The sequence below is a fragment of the Mchenga conophoros genome, linkage group LG2 (assembly GCF_057382185.1).
Source record: "Mchenga conophoros isolate Kocher_MC1m ecotype Shallow Benthic linkage group LG2, M_conophoros_male_GT1.1, whole genome shotgun sequence".
In the NCBI taxonomy this organism is placed as follows: Eukaryota; Metazoa; Chordata; class Actinopteri; order Cichliformes; family Cichlidae; genus Mchenga; species Mchenga conophoros.
Window position 1 is genome coordinate 24251036 of NC_140527.1, and position 21386 is coordinate 24272421.

At 43.5% G+C, this 21386-nt stretch overlaps 1 protein-coding gene across 13 annotated transcripts in view; it reads right to left on the reverse strand.

The window, feature by feature from the left end:
- The window catches only part of tenm2a (teneurin transmembrane protein 2a), a 219860-nt gene that overhangs the window by 61990 nt on the left and 136484 nt on the right, over positions 1 to 21386 (reverse strand). For 11 of the 13 annotated variants that reach the window (XM_085289586.1, XM_085289577.1, XM_085289568.1 and 8 more), the window contains one exon: positions 380 to 586. The exons of the other annotated variants lie outside the window; for them this stretch is intronic. In XM_085289586.1, the coding sequence (XP_085145712.1) occupies positions 380 to 586 (207 nt within the window). The remainder of the gene's footprint in view (positions 1 to 379; positions 587 to 21386) is intronic. 13 annotated transcript variants of the gene reach the window in all.

Genomic DNA, 21386 nt, shown 5'->3' on the forward strand with positions numbered 1-21386 from the left:
TTACGTCTTCTCGAAAAAAAACCCTATTACTATCCACAAATTTTATTTATTTATTTATTTTTACATTCTCTTATTATTTTAAAGCAATCACAGTAAAAATGTCCCCTCAGTTTGATTTCCAGCCCTGCAAACAAATGCTGACTTCAGTGGAATGCAGAGAAGCAGAAACAAATGGCCAGAGCCGAACAAGATGTGACATTAAATTAAAGCGCAGCATTGCTTGGCATTTTACTGAACGACTAAATCAGATCAGGAAATGGACACATGATGAGGTAATGCATCGACTCAGGTGATGGATGGCATATTGATGCAAACATTAAAACGAAAAAAAAAAAGAGAAGAGAGAATGAAAGGATGGTTGAATGGAGCGCTCTCTTACCAGTGGACGAGGGCTGGGCCCGGAGCAAGTATGAATCCTCCGGGTGGGGCTCCAGGTGAGAGTGGGTGGAGTTTTTCTCCAGCAGGGGCACCTGGCATTCCCTGATCGGTGGGGACGGGCCGGGGGAGGGGTGGTGGGGGGCAGACGAGGAGGACGGGAGGGATGGAGGGAGCAGGGTGGAGGAAGAGGTTGGAGGGAGTGGACGACCTGGAGAATGGAGGGACAGAAAGAGAGGGGGGGCAGAGAAGGACGGAGGGGACGTTAGACAAAACAGATGGCATTGTCTGACAGTGATACAGGGGCCTGCTCAGAGAGGCAACCTGAATGGGAGACGTGGATATTTTTAATGAGGAGATGCCACCATTTTTTTAAGGGGCCTGTTGACTCAAATTACAGGTAACTCTGGGATCAATCCAAATTTTACGGTAACTATATCTAAATTTTAAAAAAAGTTTTATTGGTATTACTGATTACTGGTTGGACAGAGCTAATGCAAATGTGTTTGTCTTTGTTGGGAAATAAAATAAAATTAAGATCAAAATGTCTCTGAATGAGAGATTTTATTTTTTTGTGCTTTACTTAATTTGAGCTAACCTTAACCTTTAAGGCTTAAAAATCTGCACACGGATTGAAACACCTGCTGCACGCACACTGTACTCAACAAAGCTATCCGGTTAACCCCTAATTAAACTTGCTTCTTTGAGCATCCCCTGATATTAATAATGTAGAACATGCTGGGTACAATCACAGAAGGCTGAGACACAGAGAACGATCAGTGCAGATCTCCTAAGTGCATTAATGAGTACAAAAAAAGTTTCCTTTCAAGTCATGACAATTTTAGTGCCGTTTTCTCATTTTTAAAAAAAATTAAATATTGATATAAGTGGTTTAAAGCCATTCACAGTACTATACGCACACACACACACGTATATACATACATGTTTTTTCATACACATGCCAAAATTAACACAGGACGCTATCTACTCCTGTAAACACCTAAAAAATGACCAAATGAAGCAATGGGGTCATACTGAATTGACCAACGGTGCAATTTATAAGCATCTGTTATTTTGTCATTAAAATAGTTCAACACCAATGGTAGAAGACTGCTGCTAGGACCTACATCCATGATACGATTGTCCTCTACATGGGTAAGACAAAAGAAAGTTAACAGCCAAGTCTTTAAATAGTAGGAGCCATGGGATGCGTGGACACAATCAGGCTGTCCCGTACACCAGAGAGAGAAGAGTGGGATGGAGAGAATTCACTCTACTCTCCAAAGGTTTGGAATCAAGGACAAAGACAAATCTAATAAATTCTATTTAGAGACTGCTCAAAATATAGAATAATTATGTCTGCCATATTTGCAGCTCAATCAATCAACAATATGATAAGAATGAGGCCACTGAGTCCAGTCAATCCACAGAAGGACTCAGGTTATTATAACTACTAATTAGATAGTCGACCGAAGACTTTTTAACACAATCACTTATTTTCTCCTCCTTCAAAGTAAGATCTCTTGTTAGCCAGCCATGTTTTTTCTTCTTCTTTACAATAACAAATTACCCATTTTTTCTCCCACAAAGTTTAAGTGTGTGGGGGAAAGCGGTCTAGTTCTTCTCCAGTTCTACAAACTTCATCTATTTGTTCGCTTGTCGCCGAAGACTTCAGCGGGAAAATCGAAAACACAGCCTTTCAGTCTCCTTTCTCTTTCTTTTCACACAGAACAAAAACAGTCAGCAACATAGCAGGAGAAAGACAGAAAAGCATTGAGACCTTGGAGAAAAAGAAAAGATAGCTGCACATTCATCATTGCACTATCTCCCCCCCTTTCTTTTTTTCCCCTTACTGGCGCTCCTTCAGAATACAGATGTGGTGTGATTGTAATTTGACAGCATTCATCTTCCCATCACAGAGCATTGACAGGAATCAAAAAACTGCAAAGGGCATGATAGATCAGGGGGTATGGTGGGCTTTTTTTTCAGTGACAATGCAATTTTGCTCGCCTCGGGGGGGAAACGGCACCTGGGCGAGGGAGAGGAGAAAGATCAATGCAGACATCACTTAAGAAACAAAGCGGTTGGACATATTTGTTGGCTAACGCGCCCTTCTATGCGGCATCAAAATGAAACGCATTAATCATGGTAAATACACCTTTGACTCCAGGTGTTGTCGCGGCTTTTGCAGAGATTTATTTGATAGAAACAGAGACAGACTGATGCCTCCATCCTGCTGTCCAAACTGCTCCAGCTCAGAGCTTTGCGTCATGGAAACCAGAGCTAGGATCGATCCACAGCCCCACGTTAACTACACCCCAGAGACATGCTAGCCTTGTCTTCTGTTTAGGTATGTGTGTGTGTCTGTGTGTGTGTACGGTCAATCTCATCAGAGCAAATAGAGAAAAATGGATAAACAATGGCAAAGCAAACACTGTGGCCGACAGGGGGGAAAAGGGGACGGACAGAGAGGGACAGGCAGAGACTGATGGAGAGAAGGGGACGCAGGTGGGGGGAGACAGTGAGGTTACAGGGTTAACCGGGGAAATCAAGAGCAGGAGAGACACACACAGAGAGAGAGAGAGGTATGGAGGGGGTTTGGGGGACAGTCAAGAAGCTATGAGCTGACAAAACTTATTGCCAATAAAAGGGAAAAAAATGCGAGGAAGAAAGCAATAGAGGAAGGGAATTAGGAGGGGAAGAGGCAATAAGAGGGGACTGAGCAAGATGGAGGACAGGAACAAAACGAATAAAGAGGTAAAGGGGGAATAAGCCACCGATACGAGCAAAAAAAAAAAAAAAAAAAAAGGCCCAATGATCTATATGAAGTGACTTTTTAAAGAATGATGAGACGGAACCTAGTGATTTGCATATTTCACAAAGCCTACAATGAGGCTACTGGTGACCACTGGCAATAGAAAAATGGCAAATGTGTAGCAGCACACCTTGCAGAAGAAGAAGAAGCAGAAGAAGAAACATGCATGTTTTTATCGCGGGTCCACACAGCTGTGTCTGTGTGTGTGAGAGCTCGTGCACATGCTGTTATTAATATTCTAAATGCCTTTAATCACAAAAAAAAGGAAAAATTGCACTAGTTGGCCAAAAGCAATTAAGGGAACTTTAATCTCCTTAGCAATTATGCTGTGGGGCATCCTTAACTCAGTCATTTCTGCCCGCTACATTTCTAGAAAGGTCAGTGGAAATTGCTTTGTGTTATTAGAACAAAGACTTGGCAATGAGCTCACGTGGTTCTCCTGACGATTTGTTCATTGCCATCCTTCAGCCGCCTCCCTGGCCATCTGTATACATCTCTCAGTCCTCCTCTCCCTGCGCCCGTCTCTCACTCACTTTGAATCTACAGCTCTCTCGCGCAAGTGTTGATTAGTGTGAAAAAGAAGCGTATCATGGGGGAGAATCTAGGCAATCCTAAGACTGTAGCATTGTATTAGAAGTATTAGCAGTGTCCCTTGATGATTTGTGTACAATGTAAAACACAAGACACACAGGCGTGCACATGCACACAGCCGTCATTAGTTTGTTCTGCGGGCACCAGGCTTTGAGTTGCTTGTATGAGTCATACGAGCATATAAGCTTTGCCTGTTGCTGAGCTACTGCATGTGAATGAGCGAATGAGTTTAACATCGTCTATTGTTTCTCCGTGAAGCCATTCCTTACTCGGCAACGGAATTATACATGAGGCATAATTCTGCTAGTTGGCTCCTCAATGCTTTCCCTTCCCTTCTCTTCCGTGTCCTTGCCTTCCTTTCCGTCCCTCCCTCCCTCCTGCCTCAATCCGTCCATCCGTCCACCCATCTGGCTGAGGTGAGGAGCGGTAGGCCGAGGGAGAGGAGAACAGAGTGGAGCGAAGGATGGAGCGACAGCTGGAGCCCAGTCAGACAAGGAGAGACAAATTACCCCTCTAACGAGAGCCATTCATCATCTCTTCATCTCTCCCTTCATTCATCCCTCTCTTCCTCCACACCTCTACGTGCGGCGCGGTGCACCTGAAAAGCGCTTCGATCTGCCACACAACTTCACACTTGACAATGTTTCTCATTTAGTTGCTACTCGAGCGCGGAAAAGTCAATCAGCACGTGCTCCTAAAAAGATGACGAGGGGTAAAAAAAAAAAAGTAGAAATAACGAAAAGAAAAGAGCGGGGGGAAAACAACAAGACGAGTGAAATGATTGAATGAGCTATGCGCCGGGAAAGAAGGAGGAAAAAGAAGCGACACACCCATGCTGGCACATGCAGAGACTCATTACCATGGCTGCTGTCAGCACAGATGTTGGACTGAGGGGGTGCTGTCAGTCAGTGTGTGCCTAACTATGCACATATATGTGTGTGCGCGCGTACGATAGTGCCTGACAGTGATCTGAGGGCTATTTAGACAGCTGTTGACACAATGGACCCTTTTCTCTATTTATCCATACAGTTCAGTCTATCTCCTCCATCTCATCTCTTCCTGTTCCTCCCCTCTCTTCCTATTTCTCAAGTTCTCGCCTCCTATTTCCTCTTATTCATTGCTTATTAATATTACACATTTTGCACGACTTGCAAGACGCACACCTGTTGTTGGTGTGAGCAACAACTGGATGTGGAAGTCTATCCAGGAACGGCCTGCTTTATGCGTCCTCCCACATCCACCCCCTCTATTCTTTCCTTTCGTAATCAGCGCCATTGCCGAAAATGAGTGATAAAATGAGTAAAGTGGGAAGGGAGAGATGAGAAGATGATTCAACAGACGTGTTTTAATTAATAAAGTTGGGCTTTCATTGCCTAAAGAGATGATTGTATCACTGGCTCCCTCTTTGATGTGAAACAGAGTGTCTGGGTTTTTCTCTGCCCTAGAGCTCTCCTCTGCTTGTGCTACGCTTCTTTCTTTCATCTCGCCAGCATCACTTTGTCACTTCGCAAGTGTAGGGGCGTCTTCCCAAAAACGCAGATCCTCCACGGACACACAAACAGCCCGGGGCTGTGGCTGAAGATGTCTTTCAGTAGGGCAAAGGGTGCTATCCAGACTTCAGGGCATGACTCAGAGTCTTCTTCTGGTTTACTCAGAGTACATTGGTCCAAGTTCTCATAGAGTTTCTCTCAAAAATATCAGATGTTTTGAAAAATGAAGGTTCTGAGAAAAAAATTATCAAATTTTCTGTTCGGTCTCCGTTTTTCTGCTCCCATGCACAAAAAAATGTTTTATTCCAGACCACACGTTCACACAGTAAAGATCTGAACTAACTTTGAGCTGGATGCTAATCATCACTATTAATGAAATCAAATAACATTTGAGTTTGCGGGTTCTCACTCAAGCATTTCTAAGAATCTTTAATTTAAACAGAGCTTAAACTGAGCCTATCCATTAATGTTATCTACTTGTTTTAACAGTTTTTTGTTCACTCTCAATCGGCAACCACCGATTTCTCACTAGTCTGTTTTTCTGCTCCCATTCAAACATGAAGTATTTATTCTGGAGTCACTGAAGACCAAATGTTCAAACTGTAAATATCTGAGCCAACTTTGAGCTGGATGTCATTCAACATGATTAATTAAATCAATAAGAATTAACTCGCTTACTCAAAAACGATTTAAATAAGCAAATTCTCAGTGTAGGCTTAAAAAAAAAAGTCGCCTGTTAATGTCATCTAGATGTAAAGAAAAAAATGTTAATTCTCATTGAGCAACAGGTATATTTGAAATATTTCAGTGAGCTGAAAATAAAGTACTCCACAGTACTTCTATGTACCACTTGGAAAGTAGCTTCAAATTACTGGTTTGCATTACATTATGCACTCATTGCTTTGGAGAATAAAGCTTCTACACTTTTACACAATAACTGTTTCTACCAGTCTTTACAAATTTTTTTTTAAATAACTAAGCATTTCGGTAAAATTTGTATTACTGATTTATAAGCCTATGACTGAATGTCACCACTGTGACTAGTGACCATACGAAAATGGAATATTGATTGAAAAATACCCAGTAACTTGATGCAGCTGGTCAACACAACACAGCACAAGGAGGCTTGTGAACATGAATCAGTGAATTTGTAAAGAGCCTGACTTCCAATTCCAATACCATGGTGTTGGAACTAAGAATATAACAAATACAACCAGTTAGCAACCAGTTGTGTTAAATCCTGTATTACAAAGACGCCTGACAGTTGAGTGACTCGGGTTGATTGCAATGTGTTTGTAGTGCCTTTGCATTCATAAAATAGATGGAAATTATTTTCAGACCTTGGTCGATCTGGCTGAGAGTGATCACCTTCACTGTGAGTCAAATCACATACAGAAGTCACCCAAAGGTTATTCAACTTCCAAGTAACCAGTTGGCTGCTGCAACTACTTGTTGCTGCAACTACTTGCCATCTCAGATGGCACAAAATATTCAATGCAATCAAAGGGCAACCATCGATTTTTACTTAAGACTAATCCAGAAACGAATAAAAACTAAACAGAAATGAGCAAACCCAGTCCAGTTGTTAAGTGAAACTACACACAATTCGAAACAAAAATTAAAAAACGGATTTTTTTTTAAAAATTGAGTGGAAAATACAAACCTAAATGACACATTTCTCATCTGGCCAGATATGCTATCTAAAACTTGAACGCTGTGAAAATTACAGCCAGCCTCACAGAAGCAGCACAAAAGGAATGAATGAATGAAACTGGATTATTTGAAAGGGAAAAGAAAAAGGATATGTATGTAGGTAGATGAAAAGTTAAAGGCAGAAATCCTCAAAAGACCTTTACCTTGTTCCATCTTTTCAATCACAAATCAAAAACCACCTCTACAGAAGATGGCTCTGAGGTCACTCAGAAGTAATAGGTTCTGATGATTAGTGGCCTCTTAACAATATCCTTTGGCCTTCATATAATGTGAAGTGCACTGGGATAATGGAAACCAATTACAAACTAATGTCAACAGAACTTTGAAAAGAAACGCAAGGAGATGATGAATTGAATAACAGTGTTGATGGTCTCATCAAAGACTATTCTACGAAGGAACAGAGACAGACACAGACCTCAAAAGTCGTTGCGTGTCGTACTTCACAACCGCAACAAAGTACTGACTGATTGAGCTTTGCTGTGCTTTAAAACCTATACAAATACAAAAGCCTATATTCACCTAAATGAAGTGCAAAGATAGTGGACAGGATGGAGAACTGAAGATGAACTACACAATGCTCCCAGGGGATTAAACAGAAAGGAACATTGTATAGATCAAAAAGGTGGAGGCCAGAGTCGACAGCTTTTACAGCAAGCCTGACCACAAATGCACGTGGATACATTTGCATGCACACAGTCGTATAGTATGCTACAGTGTGCTGCAGGAAAACAAATGATGCAGGCCATGAATTCTAACAAAATACTTCCCAGATTATTCCAGCGTCTGCTTCAGGAGGTCCTTTCTCACTCCTGTCAAGAAACATTTTTTTGTTTTTGTTTTTATTTTCTACCAGGGATACGAGAGCAGACCCAGCTTGACACAAAACAATACACTCGACCTTTAGCCCCAGCAGCACAAATGCAGTTGAGCATCTTTCAGCGTCTGCTAATTGAAACATGCCTCCCTGTTGCGGAAATGTGCAAGAGTGTGTCGTGTGTGTGTGTGTGTGTGTCTGTGGCTATACATAGCATTAGGATGCTACAGCACAGTCATGCTGTCCACTGTCAGAGATGTCCACTGTGTAACTTGGGGCAACCACGCAGGCTGCATTACCATATAAATTACATCCATGTTGCTGCTCCTGCTGTGGATTGATGGTATTGTTATGGATTCTACGCATTGGAGCCTCATTGAAAACAATCAAAATAAATAGCCTCCTCCTCCCACATCAATGCAAACACACGCACAGATGCATGAGCAAGCGCACTTCACCACAGCTGCACATGCACAAACACAATATACGTGCATGGTAAGCACAAAAATACGGCCAGACCTTCAACCTAAGGTGAAGAGCTATAGATAGCTATCCTCTCAGCTTTCCATTAACTCTGAACATGCTCAGTAATTGCTGAAAGGAGCACAGGGCGACATTTCTGTGCAGAAAAGTCTGTTTGCTGGTGTGTGTGTGCGTGTGTGTGCGAGTCATTTGCAAAATCCGTATCAATACATCACTTTTGTGCTGCTGCTGTGCTCACTAAGCAACCCATTGCCTATTAATGATCCAAGCAGAAAAAATGGACATATCAGGGAAGAAAACACAATAAATTATTAATCAGCAAAATCACCAAAAATTATGCATACGGCATATATTAAACCTTGTATTTATACAGTTCTAATTTGCAGCAACAGTTATCTCAAGGCACCTTGCACTGTAATGTAAAGAGATGTCAATATTAAAGGAACGAAACCCAACAATTTCTTGTGACAGTTGAAAGAAAAAAAACTCAATTTCAATAGGAAGAAACTTCGCTCAAATCCAGGCTCGGGGAGGTCAGCCATCTGCCTCGAGCAGTCGGGGTGATGTGAGAGAAGTAAGTGCTGTTGCCATGGTTGGTGGGGGGGGTGCTTGGTCTGCAACAATGTTTAGGTGGGTGGTATGTGTGAAAGGAACATCCACATGGATGCCAGGACAGAAAGTTTGCCATTAACGTCGTTCCCTTAACGTGCCAGCAGTTTTAACATCGTGCCTGATCCGTGCAGATATGTGAACAGAGTAACAAGAACCACACAAAACACATCCTCAATATGACACTGAATAAAAGCCGGCGTTTAAAAATGGCACCCAATTATTTTCAGTTTCATTCCTATTATGAAACGAAGACAAGTGAAACAAATATTACATCTGAATAATAGAAAAAGCACTTTTTTCTGTATTAAATCCAAAAGATTTCATGGCACCAGCAAAGCTGCTTCCATGTTTTCGCACTTGAGAGAAGGGCCGAGAGTCACATATGGACAAAGTCTTTGATTACCGGAGATAGCACTTGGTCTTGGCACTTAGTGTAGCCACTGACAAAAACAACAGAAACCTGCCTGCAGCTTTGGACATTAAATTTATATTCTATCTGGAAGTCCAATATCTCTGTTTGTTATTTCCACTGGAGAAAGCTTTTAGATGCTGCAGTAGAAAAATCAGTGGGGTGAAAACCTGGGCAGACAGAGCTTTCCCTCCAATCTTCCATGCTGCTGAATCACTCGCAGAAGTGTTTAGTGGTGTGTGGAAAAATTGTGAACCTGGTACAAGCTAGGGACATGAATTAGGAGTAGAAGCAGAAATTAAATTCAACATGTCTATGTGCTTGCCATGCAAAAAAAGGAGAAAAAAGGCGAGTTACAGTTCATTTAATGTAATTAGCTGTAATTAATGTTTACTAAAAGATAAAAATTGGACAGTTTCAATGTTCTGACAAAGATCAAGGTAAGAAAGAAGCTTCACCAAAAAGAAGAAGAAGAAAAAAATTCACTGCTCAAAACATTCTCACTAATAAGCACTTAAATGTGAGTCACCCAAGATTGAATTAAATGTTTACACCATTTCCAGACAGCCTAAATTTCCACACAGCTAATAATTAGGTCTTCTTCTGTGGTGGATAGAGAATGTGCTTATTCTTATTAATTACATGAGGCCAGTGCGAAAAATAAACTCAAATCCTGCATTACCCACAATCATCCGAAATTAATACTATACTCATTAAAAATCAAGTGTTCGTGAAATGCATTATAAAAAAAGCAAATAAAGACAAGTGCAAAAATAATACAAAAACACACATTCAGCTACATACCATACACGGTCATAGTAACACACACAGGTAACTGCACAAATACCTATTCAGCACAGCTCTACAAAAACATCAGCCATTTTGGTGTGGTTGCTATGACGAGCTAAATCTTTAAAGACCACAAAAAAGACAGAAAGATGCAGAAAAACAGAGAAGAACAATTAAAGAGCAGAAAAAGAATCCAAAAGAAGAACAAAAAAAGAGAGCGAGAGCCAGGGGAGAAAGAGGAGATGGAAAGCGATCCGTTTGGTGCACGCTAGTTTGCGACCTTGTGCAATCGGAGATATCGCGTTTAACTGGAAAGTCGTGAATCAACTCAATTTCAATCACACTCTTTTGTGTGAGTTGTTACATTATTTGATGTATGCGTGTGAGACAGTGGGCTTGTGAGGCTGAGTCAGCAGTGTCTCCTTTGACGATAAAGCACACACACTCACACTAACACACACTCACAGTCCCCAGAACCCTCTACGTTGGGATCAGCCAAAAGAGGGATGATGTATTTAGAGCCAGTGGATAATGGCTGTACTGTGGCCTGTTGCTGAGAGAAACCTCTCCTCTCTTTGATGTTCTGCAGTCTCTATTTATAGTAACAACAGAAAAAAGGACTGAAAGAGCTGGAAAACACATAGGCCACATTTTGTTCTCACTAACTAGCTTACTGTTGAGCATTGTGCTCTCTCTGAGCAGGCGGTAGTGTCTCAACACTCCTGGCAGAATTTACAGAGCCGCTGGCACTTCGGTTTAGACACATCCTGCACCTCGGCGCAGTGAAGTTATTTATCAGATAGATACAGCATTGTTGAATTTGCAGTTTGCTAGTGCTGCTGCAAATTCTGGTATCGATCTGACACCAAGTAAAGTCAAGGCCGGTTTTGCCGATATCAATACCGATAGTTTTTAACGTATAAAGGCAGCTTATGTAGGGGAGAGCTGCGTGTCATAATATGATATGATATGACTCATCGTTAATTTTCAAATTATGAACACATTTTAATGACCACTATATCACTGTGATTTTTACCTTCCACATTCAACACAACAAGAAATTCCTTTAAGCTTTTCATGTATTTTGGAGATGTGGAATGTAAGTGTGCCTGTGTCTGTTTAAATGTGCTATAGGCTACAAATAAAATAGACATTTTCAACTAAATAAATAAATTACACAATTCAGTGTGCTACATAGCCAACTTAGAGGACAGAAAGTATCGGTCCTGTTGTGCTAGTATCGATCTGATACTATTTATATTTGGATTGATCTACCTGCTTCTACTGTGTGCATTTTAAGGAGTGAGGCGTAACAGATGGAGGCATGGATTTTACAGCGGCTCTGAAGGTTCACTGTCACAGAGTTCAATCTCATTTGGTTTTTGGAGCACTGTGTGTCCTGTGGAACTTTTAGCATGACCACAGTTTCCATCAAAAAGCGGGCTCAATTGCTTCATCCATTTAACCTTTACGTACATTTCTATAAATAGGTCATTATTACAATTTTACCATAATAGACACCCAATTTATTATCCCTGTTTGAGTTTCATTAAGAAGCTCAGTTAATGGAACTGACATTTTGGATATTACAAAAATATTATTTTGGGTGGATCTCTGACAAATCCTACTGCCCCCCTTTTGAAGTCATCATCACTTGCAGGATGTGCTTAGGAGGCGAGCGTTATCACTGATTGCATTATTAGCTGCTGCCTTAGAAAATCAGATGTTAATTACATGCAGATTGCGAGCTCAAACGGAATAAAAAGTGCAGCACAAACTTGCTGTCCCACACTCTGCCGCGGCTCTCTCACTATATCTGGGCCTTCTGCTAGTAAATGGTATTATTCTGTCTCCTTATATACATAGTGTGTATGTATCTACCTTTCTTTCCTACATGATCATGCAATAGTCATACACCCTTACAATTAGCACAGCTTGCATCAGCTGACATCAGCTGACTCAGAGGAATATGGAAGTCCCTATGCTAATGGACTTGACATGCAGTTGTGCATCTAGGTGTACGCCCGAGTGTGTATTTCGGAGCGCTTGTTTGTGGTCCCCTTTTGCACAAACACTCTCTTGCAAATGTGATGCAACTCCCAAAGGCACAACCTGCAAGCCCTTTCAGCTCACAAACAGTCATGCCCAGCCAAGCACAGGCAAAAAGCCTTTAGTAGGCACTCTAGGAGACGCACAACAGCCGCACGCTCCACGTTAGACTATTAGGCTCACCTCTCATTGTGAACTAGAGACCTCAGAGACAAATAATAAATGCTAATCTTGATAGGACGAAGCCAAGTCAGTCAGTTTAAGCTGAGAGCGTTGAATGAGATTTTTAATTACTGCATGACCTGGGGTATATTAGCGCATATTAATGAGGATCATTAACCTAGAGGTAACTAAGACCCCTCCTCCTTAACTACAACTGATAGCACCTCTGCTGTGTGCTAAACTGTGTGTGCGTGTGCCTACATTAAAAAAATGAAAAGAAAGAAAAAACGTTTCACAGATGGCTTATTCCATCCCAACTGCCTGTCCTTGGTGAAAATAAATAACTACAGTGAATCTCCTTTTACAGTTGAGGAATTATACTGCTGAAAGTGTGAAAAAAGGCTGGGGAAAGAATAAAACAAGTACAGAATACAAAACCTTGGCCTGTAACTTAAATGCTGTTGTGCCCATTTTCTGCAGCACAAAGATGGGGCAGGGACGGTCATCATTTTTATGTAGCCTTTGACCAAATAAAAAAAAGAAAAGAAAAATTCAGCGGGCAACAAGTAGGAGCAGCAGAGAGCAAAACAAAGACGAAGAGAAAGGAAGAGCAATTTCAATTGACATATGCAAAGGTCAAGGTAATTTCAATGGATAAAGAAGAGGCCAAACAGGGAAAAAAGCGAAACTTTCCTAGTATCTCTCTTGAACTATGAGAGGTTGAGGCGGAACAGAGGAGGTCTTATTTTCCACCCCCTGCAGTGTAAATGTCAGGGCTGATACTGACGTCACCCACCCATCGTTTCTATAACGCCTCCCCCTCTCCGCCGCCCCAGCCCTTTCCTCCAACCACATGTGTCAGCTTCAGTCTTGTAGTGCCATTACACTGCAGTCTCAGTGGTATAGAGGCAGACGCTTTTATCTCATAAGAGGGCAGACCAGCCGTATTTGGCTTGTAACATTTGCTAAGCACACACACACACACACACACACACACACACACACACACACATTCACCAACTCATTCATGCAAAGACGCCTAATGCGCACACACGCACGCAGACACCCATTCATGCGCATGCATGCTCTAACACTGTCCATTCCTCTCCACTCTCACTGCCTCAGCAGTTTATCCTTTCATCTTTACATAACTGTGAGGTCCCTCGGTGACCTGCTCTAAAAGTAGTTGTTCCACAGAAGACACATGCAACAATCCGCAGTGCAGGGAGGGACCCATCCACCCGAGGCTCGTTTCCCCAACTCTAAATCTCCCTCATTTCTCCACTCAAGCCAGTGCACCAACTGGAAGAAAATACCAATAAGATAATGAGCAGAGGGGCCAGTGTGAGGGGAGTTAGCTGCGCTGGTGTACACACACACACACACACACACACACACACACACACACACACACACACACACACACACACACACAGATTTATCTATGAAATATAGGGCAATGCAGCAGAGGGAACAGGACTCCTTTGTGCAGGAAACCCAAAGGAAAAACAAGGCCTGTGTCGTTGAGTGTTCTGGGTGGTTACGTACGTGCACAATGGAGCCAATCACTTGAGCTGTGAATTATTCTTTCTGGAGCCGGTATGGAATAATGGGAAATAAAACTGTTCTCCGGTTTTTCCGCCATTTTCATTATGTAAACTGATGGCAAATGTAATATGGTTGAATGCAGCATTTGCACAGTTTGAGTTTAGACCATGGCAAGTTGGGCTGTGGTTTGTTTTATGTAACTGTACATCTGAATGTGTGCACCAGCCAGTGTGTGTGTGAATCTTCCTTCAGTACACCATGCATTAATTGCCATTCCCAGTGGTCGTCAAGAGAGCGCAGGACTCCTGGGGGACATCTCCACCTTCATTAGACTCTACTGATCATCACACTGTGGTACCAAGAGAGGGTCTGTTCCTCTCTTTCATCACTCCTTCTCTTCACGACTCCCTTGCCTCATGATTTTTATATGTAGCATTATTTCTCAACCAGACCCTGCAGTGTCGTTTTTTTTAAATATTATCTTCATGGCATTTCTGGGTTTATTAAGCTGGCGCAGACAGAAAAAAGAAAGGAGACGTGAGAAGGAGCCTGTGAGAAAGTTCTAGATGAGCTGGACTTGAACGCAGTTGCTCCGTGCTCGCCCCTAAACTGCTGTACCACTGTGCATCTTTCTCCCTCAATTTGCAATGGCTTATGATTTCACCGTCTCCCCTCTCATCCTTCAATATTTCTGTCACCCCACTCGCGCCCCCTCCCCTCAAACCATCACCCCCCTCCCTCGCACTTCCTCTCCGCCCTCATCTCACACGTTCTTTTGCATTTTCATTCCCATCAGCTTTCCTTTCGTCATTATCTCTCAGTTAATACTTCTTACTGTCTCGAATCCCGGTGCAAGTGGTTCTTACCCCCAGGGGGTAAGTTCGCTCGCACTCCACAGACCCCTACAGACATGTAATGCCCCCCCTCCTACTCCCCAACAACTCCTCCAACTCATCCCTCCGCTCTCTCCTCCCCTCACTCCTCTCTCTCTCTCCCCTCCTTTCTCCGCAGTGGATGAGAGACGCCAGCTGGAGGAAACAGAGAGAAATGGGCCCAATTACAGCATTGGGAACTGAAAGTTGGCTAATTAACTCTAATTCGTTAACAAACTGGTTTTTCACCAAGAATCATCTCTCTCTGTCACATGGCATACGCATGCATGAGAATCTGCATTTGCATGCGCTGCCAAAGAAAAGAAGAGAGGCCGAACAGACACCCATCCCCATCTACACGATTGCAGGTACACACGCACACAAATACAGCAAAAAGAAAAAAAACCTGCACTCCCTTCCCATTTACACACACACACACACACACACACACACACACACACACACACACACACAGAAGCTCACATGCCCACACAAGTGTGCGCGGATCCACTTGCTCAGCTGTATTTACTGCAAGGGCAATATGTTGATTACGTTAGAGTGGCTGATTATTGCACAGTGACAGTAAAGGAAACAAATGTCTTTCATAGGCAGGCATCTATCTCTGCGAGAGGGCTTCTAGCTATAGACTATAGCAGCAAATGACTGCGCTGTACCCAGCTATGACAGACAAAAGAAGGAGTGCAAGAAGAGGAGGGGGGGAGGGGGTAAAAAGAAGAGAGTGATTGCACAAATGATGTGCAGGAAGAACACCCCCCCCCCCCCCCCCCCAAAAAAAAAACCAAACAAAAACCGAGGAGCCCCAGATGGAGACGCAAAAACAGATGAAATTAAAAAAGCGAATGGATGGAGAGATGAGATGAGACAGCGCTAGGAGATGGGTGAGGAGCGATACTCTGGATTTTGCACTGAACAAGTGAAGCAGTTTTCCTCTGCACTGGGATAATGGTGGTTAGAGGGGAGAACAATAGGTTTATCTAGTGCAAAGATGCTATCTGGGGTGAAACACACACATCACACGACCTCACACACGTACACACTGTAGGATGTTTCATTACTTGTGCATTACAGACAGTATAGGGAATTATAGTGTTGGTAGCACTTGAACAATAAGCTTGTCAGTGTTGAGTTATCAGAACAGGTGTCCAATGGGTACAACTTGTCTGAACACACACACACACACACACACACACACACACACACACACACACACACACACACACACACACACACACACACACACACACACACACACACTTGCAGAATATATGAGTATGAAGTTTGAAAGCATCTCTTAAAGCCATTGTTAGTAAATCGGGATATCCTCTCATCCCACTTGATGAGTCGTGAAATCCTCCTGGATTACCAGATACGATAACCAGCTTCTCACATATGTCTGTGATAATACACGTATGTACATAGAGAGCAGACACACAGACACACGCATGCAGTCTACACCACAGAACAGATGGTTTTGGATGGGAAATGTCACTTCTCAGTTCTTGCTACGCCTTTACTTTCATTCTGCCCGTCTTGCTTCTCCCTCCTTTACCAACTCTCACTCTTTCCCAGTAAATTTCTGCTCCCTGCCTTCCTCTCCAACTCTATATCTTCTTCATTGATTCCTTTGCGATGAGATTGATAGTTACTCCTCTCCCTCTCGCTCGCTCTGTTTCCCTGATCCACCTCTTTTTCCTTTTTTCACTTGCTTCATCTCTGTCCCTCTCTCACACCTCATTAGTAATGCTAATACCCCAAGTAATAGAAGACACCATTCAATGTATTTGTGTGAGTGTGTGAGAGTGTGTATCTGTGTGTGTGTGAGAAAGGGACTGTGTCTGGGAAGGGGAGATGAGTTTCCCCCTCTGATCCCATTTCTCCGTCTCTGGCCCTGCTTTCCTTCTCGCCGGGGAGAAAATCCGATGGAAATGCAATCACAATCATTTAGGGTCCAGACAAGAACGGACACACACGCGCACGCATGCACACGTGCACACACGCACGACCACGCACAAACACACACTCTGCTCCAGTACCGCAAGGGAGCCATGCAGAAAATTGTTTTGGACATGGTGATGAGGAGAGGGGGGTCGGGGTGTGGTGAAGGGGGGACTTTTTAATTTACATTTTTAATGTAAAATATCATTCAAAGAGGGAAAGTTAGGCATCTCATTATGCTGCTTCTTTATTACACGCGAGGCACATCAGTCTCAGGGTGCTGTGTCCTGGGAAATGTGCACGCTCGCACATGCATAAACACAGGCGTAACACAACCTGCGGAGCCCTCCGGCCGCAATCAGCGCGTAAGAAATGAGGCTCATCTTCATACACAATAAATCTGGAATAACCTATTCTGTCTTCCAGAAATCATTAATCACAAGTAATCTATATCTTTGGATTTCCCTTCTCAACTCAAATCTGTTGGGGAGGGGAAAACTTCAAACTCCCGCCTGGTTAGTCTTAATTACGAGTAAACTATTTGATGGTCTGGATCAAGAATTTAGCTGTGCATCAAGATCCACGGCGACGATCGCAAAATAACCACCTAATATTTTTGTTTTTTGCCACCTTTTGGAAAGGTAATGACCAAAAACATATACGGACCATTAACTGATTACTTGCGTATATAAAATGCTGATTTGTGTGTGTTTGGCACAGATAAACCTCAGCATTGTGAATATCTATACTTTGCATTTTCTCTGTCATCGTGTAGCCAGCGGTTAAGAGAAGAATGAGATATGATTGCTATTTTGCACTGAGATGAATCACTTTTTTTCCCCCAGAAGATAGAGGTGTCTTTCTCTCGAGTACAGATGCTTGCCCTGTGTGTTTGTTCTACACAGTCTGTTGATTTCCACAACAGCACAAATACTATGAATGGCTCACAGAGGGAAATCATTATCTCTGTCTTTCTAAGCTCTCGCTCTGCTCAATCAAATGAGGCACTTTGCGCCTTCAGCTTTGCACCGCCTCTGAGGTCAGAGCCAGTGATGTCAAGCCAAAATGAGACTGTGTGGCCCTCATAGGCCCCGAGGACCCCCCGTGGCTGCCTGTGTCATAAGCGATCAGTGCCAGACCATCAGTCGCATGTACTGGCTGAGGATCAACCACTTGCAGGAGCATTAGGGGTGAAGCCTCTAATGGCATGGCCGCATGTCTACGCCTTTAAATATAGAGATCTGTGCATAAAAGCTTTGATTTATACGACATACCATCTAGACAGTGACCCCAACCATACAGCTAGAGCCATAATGAACTATCATCTGTAACAAGAAGAAAGAGTTCTACAACAGATGGTATGCCTCCCCCCCTCCAAGTGAGCCCTCATATCAGTATCATGGAGTCAGTCTGGGACACAATAATTCCACACAAGAACAGTGGCAAGTTGTCCAAGATGCTTGGAACAAGCCTCATGCCAAGAAAAGAAAAACTCAGCGCAAGTGTAGCTAGTACAATTGGTGCTGTCTTAACCCTATGAGACCTGACGTGTTGTCGCAGACACAGCCAAGCAAGCTGTCTTCTTATTACTGGAACTCATCGGAACAGTTTGAACTATCAGAATAATCCAAACTGGATTCAGCACAACTGGAGCATAAAACATGTGCTATCAACATCTGCTTAGCTTTGTGTGGAAATTTAAATCATGTCAGCAGTGATTTAAATCTCCTCCACACACCAGCGCGAGCTGACACACAGTCGATAAGCTATCCATCTAATGGGCGAGTCTGACTGATAGCGATTTGTATAAACAATGCCGTCCATCTATTAAAACTTGACCTCCCCCCACCCTACCACCCCTAACACGCCGTAATTCAAATTCCACACCTGTTTGCTTATCGCACTGAATAGCAGTTTTAAAGCAGCGGGGCTTCACGCAGACGCTCCGATAATCATCCCACAAAGACCTCCTTGTCAAAAAAAGTGTCGTTTCACAAACTAATGCAAATACACAGTCGGAACGTGAACCTGACACTGCCCTTCCTCTATTCCCTCCTCCCCCCCCCCTTATCTCCTTTCATGTTGTTTTTTGTCCTCTACAAGTCTCCTGCAGTTCTTAAAGGCTGAGACGGCACTGTGGGAGTCTGGTCACTACTGCGTCCGCATGCACACACGCACACGCACACGGACACACACACACACACACACACACACACACACACACACACACACACACACTGTGAGTTTCCTTTGTGTTGCAGAAAATAAAAAAAAAATAAAAAAATACTGAACCTTTAGAAGTGCATCTGTCAAAATGAAATTGCTGGCTGCATTACAAGCCTTTGAAGGTATTGAAAACTCATTTTCACAATCACCCCACAGGCAGGTAGAGAGAGCCCGTGTGTGTGTAGTTTTCACCAGGTGGGTTAGGCAATATTCTCTGTTCTTTTAGTCGGTTTGCAGTTGATTATTATTGTCTCGGCTACAGTTTGTTGCCAAGCCCGTCGCCGTTTCTCAGCCCTCCATCCACCACCCGGCACATCTTCGTCTGGATAATCCTTACCTCTTTCTGCCATTCGAACTCTAAGGAAAGTCATTTCTCCCTGAAACCCCCCACTGGGGAAAAACAAACTTTCAAAGCCGGCCAAACAATGACTCACACATACACACATTCCTCTATGAAAAGGCACACTCCCACAGAGGAACATCAAGAGGCACTGAGCGGACATAATGGTTTTCTGATAATTATTCACAAAGGTGACTTTTGTGTGAGTGCCACTATGTGCTCAAGCTCAGCAGCATGGAATGAGCCCGGAGTTAGTCACAACACAGGCAGATGACCAACATTATGGTCAGTCTGAAACTGACTGACACACACACACGCAGAAGGGCCTAGGCACACACATATGCAGATTCCGTGACTCTTTCTCATCGTAATGTTTCAATTAGCTGCAGAGGACAGTCTGGCCCCACACTGATGGCCATGCCTCCCATCTGGGGTTACTGCAGTCACACAGGCAGGCGGATAGATGGACAGAATGACAGACAGGCTGATGGCCCTCCATGCTGATTAATTCGGAGAGATGAGGAGGGCGGGGTGAAAGCAGAACAGTGATGGAAATAATCAGTCGAGGCAGTGAGCTGTGCTTTTCCCAGAATTACAATATGGTCACCGAGAGCATATGGTTCTTCTCTATTTCAGTTTCTGTTACACCTCCGGCTCAGCAGTTATATAAGTCGAACTGCCTTCTTTGAAAACAATTTTCCAACGTATCTCTTCCGCATTCTTCTTGAACCCACTTTTGTTTGCAGTTATTGGAGACGTAAGGTGCATCGTCTCTGCTGCAGAAAACATGCACAACAACAACAACTACTGTCCCAAAGGACCGGGAGAGAGGAGGGCTGCGTTGCCCCTCCATGATCTCTCCCTTGAGAACCCCCACATTTTTATCCCCATCTCTGGTTTCCAAGGCGAGGCGTAATAGTTCCTGTACGGAAGTCGTTACCGAAGGATTGTGGTGAAGAAAAAAAAAGATCAATGAAGGAAAAAAAAACCCAAGGTCATACTCCACCTCTCCCTGTGTCTCCCCGCTCACCTATCTAGCCTGGACCCCTCCTCATCTCTCTCAAATTCTCCATCTCCTTCCCTCCATCACCCTCTCTCTGGTGCAGGATAGTAATCCCATTAGGATCAATATTCCAGGCGAGTGAGCATCCTTTCACTGCAGCAATTACAAACCTTTAGAGACATAAAGGAGAGCATTTCTTCACAGCTTAGACCATCAATCAACTATTTAGCTTCGGAGGCAAAGGATGTTGTGTCTGTGTGTGTGTCTGTGTGTGTGTGAGAGAGACAGCATGCATGCATGCATGCATGTCTGAGCACGTGCACGCATTTCTGAATTCTGCAGTATTGTTCCGTCTGCGTTACTGAAATGACTGTTGGGATTTTCGTCTTATAGATCCTATTATGGGTGCATGAATACATGAGAGAGCTCCTTAATGCACACTTCCCATCTGGCAGTGCAACAAGGCCCTATCATCTCCCCTGTGAATGCACGTATTAGTATTGTCCGCAGCGGGATTTCACAGACGGCTAGTCTCGGGTGTTTAGCTAGGGGTTAATATTTCATGCCTTCATGTTATCCCCCCTCCCCTCCCCTGTCATGTCGCCACCCTACCCTCTACCTCTCACTTCCAACATGTGCACCACATGCGCTTCTTGCCTCTGCAGCAACATTTCACAGCTACGCTCGTGTGACAAGTACAGTACACTTACTGTACTTGGCAAGGTTCCTTGATGACAGTAGAGCATTCCTATGATTGTAATTTAACCCAAAATAGATCCATCGCTAACAAAAACACCACCACTGCCGTCTTTCCCTAAAAACTCTCTCCCTCTCCGTTTCAGTCTCTAATGAGGTGGCGTGACAGGACTGGTGAGGGCATATCACTTCTCATCTCGTCAGCTCTGCGCCCACTTGCGCCCCTCAATGTCACAGGGCTCCACTTTGCCTCGAGGGCCCCTGGCATCCATCTATCGAGCTGCTGTACAAACCCCCATCTGGCACTGTTTGCCCTCAAAACAGAGGCAGCCTTGGTTAGGTCGCATCTGGGGGCAGCCTTGCTAGCAGGCTCGCCAGCATACAGCAAGCTCAAAGAGGACGGGGGAAATGCAATTCATTAAAAAGCTTTATATACATCCTCT